This window comes from Leptonychotes weddellii, chromosome 15, assembly GCF_054177405.1.
Source record: "Leptonychotes weddellii isolate Sample4059 chromosome 15, ASM5417740v2, whole genome shotgun sequence".
NCBI classification, from domain to species: Eukaryota; Metazoa; Chordata; class Mammalia; order Carnivora; family Phocidae; genus Leptonychotes; species Leptonychotes weddellii.
The window spans coordinates 608112-616166 of NC_138383.1; the positions used below are offsets into that span (position 1 = coordinate 608112).

The 8055-nt window shown below is 58.0% G+C and overlaps 1 protein-coding gene across 5 annotated transcripts in view; it reads right to left on the reverse strand.

Annotated features, from left to right (window-relative positions):
* The window catches only part of HEXD (hexosaminidase D), a 17607-nt gene that overhangs the window by 700 nt on the left and 8852 nt on the right, over positions 1-8055 (reverse strand). Inside the window, exons 7-14 of one of the 5 annotated variants that reach the window (XM_081804183.1) lie at positions 4504-4732; positions 3730-3913; positions 2786-2857; positions 2179-2374; positions 1440-1522; positions 472-550; positions 295-396; positions 1-84 (exon numbers count right to left, since the gene is read on the reverse strand). In XM_081804183.1, coding sequence (XP_081660309.1) covers positions 1-84; positions 295-396; positions 472-550; positions 1440-1522; positions 2179-2374; positions 2786-2857; positions 3730-3913; positions 4504-4732 — 1029 coding nt within the window. Of the gene's footprint in view, positions 85-109; positions 162-294; positions 397-471; positions 551-1439; positions 1523-2178; positions 2375-2785; positions 2858-3684; positions 3914-4503; positions 8050-8055 lie in introns of those variants that run through there. The other 4 variants (XM_081804179.1, XM_081804180.1, XM_081804182.1 and 1 more) reach the window with 4 other exon arrangements.

The following is an 8055-nucleotide window of genomic DNA, read 5'->3' on the forward strand; positions in this document are numbered from 1 at the left end:
GCCTGGGGCTGGATGTGCTGGACCATGACCGGGTGGATGAGCTTCCGCCTGCGGTGGTAGGAGCTGAACCAGCCGGTCACGTACCTGGGGGGCAGACCCACGCACGCTGGTGGACCCTCTGCAGCTAGCAGGGCAGCCTCAGGGTGGTTTTAAAATAACACCTTTGAAAAAACTTAAAAGAGTCTGGTAGAAATTTTAAAAAGCTGGTTCCCCCCAGAAAGTCTCTGTATAGGACAGGCCACCCTCACCCTGTCCTGTTGGGGGGGGGGGGGGGCTCAGGCCCTGCCCACTCACCTGTCCCTCTCCAGCAGCGCGTCCACAGAGCTGCGCAGGTGGAGGCCGACGTGCGTGACAAGGGCCAGGATGTCGCTGCCAGGGAAGGAGCCGGCCCCCTCACTGCACGAGAGCCGTCATGCTGAGATGGGGGTCCCAATGCGAGGGGAGAGGCAGGGCTGGGGCGGGGGGGCTTACCTTGTAAAATCAGTTATTTCTAGGTTAGAAATCCCAAGAAAGTTCTCCACTTTTGCTTTAACATCTTCGGCAAAACCTCCTGCAACCAAGCACAGATGGAGATGGTCAGCGGGGCCTCTGGAGGAGAGAGAGGCTGGGCCCTGCACCACCGCGCAGGCCTGGTGGCAGGCAAAGTGACCAAGGAGGTCAGCGTGCACGTGCCAGCCCCAAGGAGACCGCGGGGACGGGGCTGCTGATGCAACACATGAAATGGGCTCACCACGGTAAAAACGAGAAAACCAGATGCAGAGCGGCACCATCACGAGGGGCCCACCAGCCTGTGCGGCCGGCACGCCCACAGGTGTGCGGGACGCACGCAGCACCTGGCAAGCACGGTTGCTCACACGTGGACTATTCCGGAACAACGGACATGAGCCAGCGAGGCTTGCGCGGGAGCAGCTGGTGGGGCAGGAGGCCCGTCTCCACAGAGGGGAGGGCTCCGTGGCAGCGGCGCCCGCCTCCGAGGTGGGCAGTGGTAGCCAGCACCGTGTCAACAGCAGAGGCGGCCGCGGTGTCCCCGCACCTTTCCCTGAACGGTTCACAGCTAATGCTTCAGAGGGCATCACGTAGAGGGAAGGCTCAATGTCTGTCCTTGTGCCACTGTGTGCGGCCTCTAGCGGTGGGGAGCCAGGCCCCGTGCACGCCGCGTCGCCCCCGCGAGCCCAGGTCTCTGCCTGAGTGGGGGTGCCCTGGCCAGCACTGGGCAGCCAGGCATTCAGCAGAGGCCTTTTCTGCACCCACCCATGCGAACTGCTTTCATGGGCTTGCTGCGTCTGGGGGCAGCCGGGGGGTGGGCGGGTGAGCCCCGCTCCACTGGGGAGGAAGACCACAGTCCAGCTCCAAGGAGGCGCAGTGGGGCATCCGGCACCGGGCTCTGCGCCCCACCCACGCCCCGCGCCCCCAGCCCCCGGGAGGAGCAGGGGCCGTACCGTGGAGCAGTGACTGCAGGCAGACGGCCAGGGACGGGATTCCCACGGGCAGCAACTCGCACAGCACGGAGAAGTGGTCGTACCTAGGTCCACGGGAGACGCCGCTCAGCTCCCGCCGCCGTGCCCACACGGCAGATGCCTGCACGCTCTCCTGGCACGCGGGACAGGCCTCGAGAAGCTCCCACAGAGTGGGCTGCTGCCTCTGGACATGTGCCACCCAGAGGCCCTGCTTGGGGCTTACTGCTCTGTGGTGGCCACCCTGACTCCGCTGTGGGAGGCCTGAGGGTCGGCAGGGCATGGGCGGGGGCCTCCAGCTGCCTCCCCCTCTGCCCTCCCAATCGCAGGCATGGACCTGTGGCTAGGACTTGGCCAGGAACAGGGCTTCACTTGCAGCTCACTTTTCAAATGGCGCGAAATCCCTAAAGAGATAAAATCTGTCTCATGCTGGCCGTACGTGAGACAAGTTATGTGTGAGGCTGCTGACAGTGCAGAGGGGACCAGGGTGTGTCGTGGCCCCAGACACCCTGAGTGGCGTCCCCTCTGCAGAGTTTGGGGGACAGCTGCGGGGGTGTTAGGTCCCCAGGCTCCTCCCCTCTTAGAGCACCAGCCCCTCCCCAGGGAGGGCTGAGGCCCAGACTGGACGGGCCAAGGAAGGTGGTCTGTCCCGGACGACCAGTGCTGTTCGGCCCCTCCTGGGCAGGTCGGCCCGAGAGCTTCCCCAGGGCCTGCGTGGCCTTACCTCTGCCAGCCGGTCAGGACGATGCCCTGCAGCATGTCCGCGGGCCCACTGGCCGCCACCTGCAGCCACTGCACGTTGTTCCTGAGGTGGTGCTCGATGGGGGTCAGGGCCTGGCTTGCCCCCGTAGCCCCCTTGAAGGCGCTGGCAGCCCACAGCCGGAGAAAACCACACTTTCGGTACTTTTCCATGAGAAGAGCTAGGCGAGAAAGTGAGTGGTGTGATGGGCCTGGGTCCGAGGAGCTGCGGCCGCCAAGCTTGGACACTGCACTTGTCCAGACCAGAAAGCAGGAGGAGCCCCCAGCTGCCAGCTCCAGTTCCGGGCAGACTGAAATCTCAGCAAGAGAAGAGACACCTGACATGTGCAGGTGACCGCTAGTCCACCTGCTCGTTAGGAAAAGAGCAGACAGAATGGAACGTCTCGCGAGTGACCCAGCGCAGGATGTGTGCCGGGTGCTCCCACGGCTGGCCGCGGCTCACTCGGGGAGGGGCCTTCGGGGAAGCGGAGGCTGTTGGCAGGATCCTGATGAACCAAGGGACCGAGGCCCCGCACGCCCCCAGCTGGGCAGTCAGGGCTCCAGGGTCTCTTGGCCGTGGCCAGGGTACTGACCTTTGCCGTGGACGTCCAGGTCGGCCCCGTAGTCCCAGAGCACGGGCTCCACCAGCCGTGGTACCCCCGATGCTGGGGGCGGGAGAGCGGCTGTGAGCCGAGAGCTGCCTGGACACAGCCCCACAGCCCCCAGTCCTGGCCTTACAACAGAGCCCGGGCTGACTTGTTCAGGGTGCCTGCGCTTTAAGTACAGACTCAACACAGCTGTGTTTTTGACGGTAAATGCTGCAACCTGACATCGGCCAACTATGACAATGACCAGACTCTGAGAGTTCTGTGAAAAGTGAGCCCCCCGGCCGGGGGTCCCAGAGCTCCCTGCAGGGGAAACGCTCTGTCTGCATGCTGCAGTGGGGGCGCCGGGACTGGGTGCAGCAGGAACACGTCGCCACTTGGATTTAACTCTAATGAATCTTACGAGAACCCAAATGGCCACACGTGGGTTGGGGCTGCCTCGAGGACACCCCAGCCTTCCAGAGGCTGGGGCAATGGCCAGACTTTGGGCTGGGGCTCTGAGTGGGCCCCAGGGTGTGTCTCTGGTCTCACCCCAGAGCCTCAGACAGGGTGAGCCCTGGGGCTGGAGGGACTGCTACTTTCCTTGACCAGCAGCCAGCATGAGCCTCAGCCACAGCCCCTGTAGGCTGGCCACAGCGTCCTGCGAGGCCGAGGCGGCCAGGAGCACCGGACACTCAAGGCCCGGTGGGACACTCTTACCCCCATCAGGGCCCCATGGCTACTCTCGGGTTCAGGCCTAACACTCTGCACTCCTGTAAGACTCGCAAATGCCTTCTGGGGGAATGGCAGTTTTGTGTGAGAAAGTTTGGAGAGCGGCTCTAAGGGAGTCGCCTGGACTGAGAGCTTTGGGGCAGGGGTCCCAGAGTCCGCCCCCAGCAGCTGCTCGCCTCCTCGCTCCCGGCACCAGAGGCCTGGCGGATGCACCAGCCGACCTGAGAGTTGGTCCTCGGGGATGGCCCGCAGCATGTCATCCCACACCAGGGGCCTCGTGGCAGGGTGCCGGGCCAGCACGTGGCAGGCCACCGCCTTTATGTGGGACAGACACAGTCTTGCTTTGGTGTTATGCTCCTGCTGCAGCCACTGCCTCGAGGCCTCGCCCTCTCCAAGGTAATAGACCTGGAAGGAAGCACAGGACGGTTTGGCCCCGGATCGCCCGGCCTCACCGTGGGCACGCTGGGGAGAGACCTGGCTCAGGCCGTGTCCCCCAGGATGTCAGTGGCAGCTGCCCGTGTGGAGGGGCTGGTGAAGGGGGCCCTCCTCCTTCACCGAGACCTAACTTCCACTCCAGGCTGCCTTCGAGCGTTCACAGCAGCCCAAGGGCAGAAATAACCGAGGTGTCCACCAGCCAGCAAGCAGATAAACAACGTGGGGGTGGTCTCTGCCACTGCTGGGGTGTGGACAGCATGGCCGTTTCGGGTCACAGCCCAGCCCTCGTCCGTCCCGCAGGGTGCAGCTCGCCGTGCTCAGCAACATGGCTTTGCCCGCACGAGGTCACAGGTCAGCTGGGATGGACGCCCTCACCGGGGGACGTCTCCTCGGCCAGCTCTTCTTTGTCCTTTGGCACGTGGACTATTTTTCTATGTAAGAAAATACCCCACAAGGTGGGACAAGGAGCCCTTGAAATGAGGAAGAGGGGCTGCTACGGCACTGGGAGGGACATGCCAGGTAGGCGAGGCTCAGGGGTGGAAAAGCATCGAGGGACCCACCTCGTCACAGCCGACATGGAGCCACCGGGCACCCGGGTGCAGCTCCATGACCTGGCTGATCATAGCTCCCACCAGCGCCAGGGACTCCGCCTCGTGGGGGTTCAGGGTGTTGGGGAAAAGTGCTACTTCTCGGAGGTGAGCGAGAGCCTCGTGCTTCAGCACAAACTGCGGAGAGACGGGAGGTGACACTGGGAGACAGAAGCCTGCAGCTGAACCGAGCAAGGGCTGGCTCCAGGTCACCCCAGAGGGCACTGGTGGGCCGGGCTGAGCCTGTGGCTGGCTCATGGCCCTTTCCATCCGATCTATCTGGGCCCGGGGAGAAAAGTTAAAGCCAGGCTCACATTTGGATCGAGCTGCCACCAGCTGGAATGTGAGGGGTGACCGTGGACATGAGAGCCACAGTGGTGACACACTCTCCTCACACCCCGGCTGACTGGGGACCACACACACACACACACACACACACACACAGCCAAGGCAGACGGGGGACTGGCTGAACTCCCAGCATCCCCAGCCCCTGAGGCACAGGGTGGGTCCTCACGGCCCCAGCACACCACTGCCCAGACCCTGGCTGACTACCAGCCATGAAGACAGAGGGGTGGCCCCTAGGAAGCCAGGCCAAAAATACAAATACAAATAAAACACTAACAGAGGGATCAGTAGCCACACGCAGCTGGGGAGACAGACCCTGCAGACTGAATGCAGGCAATTTACAACCACCTGCAGGGGCAAAAGTCAGATTTGCGGTATTATCTGAAATATCCAATTTCCAACCAAAAATCATGAGATGTGCAAATAAACTGGAAAGTGGAACCCAGACCTAGGGCAAAAGCCAGTTGGACCCTGGTATCAGATTTATCGGATGACTACTCAAAGAAACTATTCTGAAAATGTTCCCAGAATTAAAGGAAACTATTAATAATACTGAAAAATGGGCTCCACAGCAGACCTGACATGTCAGAAGGAACAGTGATTGTGGTGGCAGACCAACAGGAATTACTCAGTCTGAACAACAGAGAGAAAAGGAGAGAACCAAGAGCCTCAGAAGCCCATGCGGTGACATCAGGCACACCTCCCCTGGTGGAGGGGAGAGAAGGGGCACAGAAGCACTTGAGGACATGGCCCAAAACTTCACAAAAGTGAAAATAATCTAGAGTTCCAAGAAGCTCAACAAAACCCAAGCAGGATAAATGGAAAGAAACTCAAACCTAGAAGTCATAACCAAACTGCTACAAGGCAAACACAAACAGGAAGTCTTGAAAAGATCAAGAAAAGAGAAGAAAAACTTAAGGAAATAATATTGTAATTAAAGGCTGACATACCATGTTCATGGATTGGAAAATCCACAGAGTAGAGCTGATTTTCCCCCAAACTGATTTACATTTAATGCAATTTCAATCAAAATCCCAACAAGGTTTCTTCTTTTTTAAAGATTTTACTTATTTGAGAGAGAGAGAGAGAGAAAACGAGCTAGCAGGGGGAGGGGCAGAGGGAGAGAATCTGAGGTAGACTCTCCACTGAGCAGGGAGCCCAACACAGGGCTCAATTCCAGGATCCTGAGATCATGACCTGAGCCAAAAGCAGATGCTTAACAGACTAGGTCACCCAGGTGCCCCAATCCCAGCAAGGTTTCTTACAGATGTAAAAACAACTGAGTCTAAAATACACATGGGGAAGCAAAGGGAGCAGAATAGACAAAAGCAACTCTGAAAAAGAAGAATAAAGTTGGAGGAATCTTATTACCTGATTTTATTTAAGATTCAGAGTAAAGCTACAATAATCAAGATAAGGTGGTACCGACAAAGGGACAGATGCATAGACCAATGGAACAGAATAGTTCAGACCCTCACAAATAAGGTCAACTGATTTTTGACAAAGGTACAAAAGCAATTCCAAATTCTAAAGAGAGGCTAATCTTTCAGTAAGTGCTGTTGGCATGACTGGCCATCTCAAGTGGTCACACAGCATATGCAAAAAACAATGAACCTCACACCTTACATAAAAATTAACTCAACATGGACCGTAAGTGGAAAGTGTATAAATGTAGAACTTTAGAAGGAAACAGGAAAAATCTTCACAACCAGGTGACTGACAGAGTTCTTAGAAATGACACCAAAAGCACAATCCATCAAAGCAAAACTGAGAAACTGGACCCATCAAAATTAGAGACTTTTGCTCTTTGAGTACACTAAGGGAATGAAAAAATAAAGCAGAGATTGGGAGCAAATAGTTGCAAATCACAGATCTAATGAAAGACTTGTATCCAGAATTTCCAAAGAACTTAAGAACTCAACAGTTCAGAAGACGAAACATGCAAAATGCTTGTACAGTTATTTCACCAAAGAGGACATCCTGATGGCAAGTAAATGCATGTTAACAGTCTTCCTCCAGAAGGAACCAACCCTGAGGACACCCGACCTTGGACATCTGGCCTCCAGAACTGTGAGAGAGCACGCTTCTGCGGGTTTAAGTGACCTGGTTGAGGTCCTTTGCTGCAGTGGCCCCAGAAAACAAACCCACTCAGAGCAGGCCCCTCGAGGAGCAGGAGTGGGGGAATGACTGGGAGAAAGGGTGGGAGTGGCACCGCTGGGGACCTTTGGGCACACAGGCTGGACGCAGAGGGTTGGTGGGTGCTGACCTAAGACAGGAGTAAGGGCAGCAGGACCACACAATGGCCCGAAGTGCAGGGGGATGAGGGTGCCAGAACAGGGCGGAGGAGCCAGGCTCTGATGGTCATGAGGACGAAGGGGAAGCAGGAGTGGACATGGCACTGTCTGGAGAGGGAGCGTCAGCTGAGGAGGTAGAACTCGAGAGGAGTCATGGGGACCGCCGCTGTGTCCGCGGGGCTAGCAGAAGCAGCACAGCCAGGGGTGGGGGGCTGGGAGGGACCAGCTGGGGCTGCAAAAAGCCCAAGTCAAGGGTGAGGGGCCAGAACGTGTCGCTACATTTAGTGACCTGGAGGGACGCTCTGTGGGCCGCAGCCTGTGGCGGTGGGAAGTGAGGAGACCAGGGAGCTCGGCAGGGAGTGCCAACCAGGAAAGCTGGGGGCCTGAGCACGGGAGACATGGCTGCGGCAGGGGAAGGGGCGCATGGCTGGACGGGAAGACAGTGCCTCTGGCGCAATCTGCGCTTGAACACCTGGGGTAGGGCAGCCCACAGGGCTAGCAGCTGTGTCCATTACAGGAAACCACGGAACCTGTAGCCATTAAATCAGTGCTGTGTTTAATCTGCTGCCCATCTTCTGATGCAGATGTGAGAAATACTTCTGAAGATCACATAGGAGCTTGGGAAAATACTTTCAGTATTAAGTGATGAATACAAGTTAAAACGAAAACAACTCGACCCTCGGGGCTCCATGGGAATTGGGCATCCCCCACTGGCTCCTTCCCTCCATTCCTTGGACAGAGGTTGCTCTGACCTAGAGCTCCGTGCTCTTCAGCCATTTGCAGGGCAAGGGCTTCTGAGAAAGAGTTGCTCCCTGCCTGTGGCTGGCCACCGCCTGTGTGCCCCCGAGCCCCACACCTGGGCACCAGGTAACTTCTGTTCCTCCCA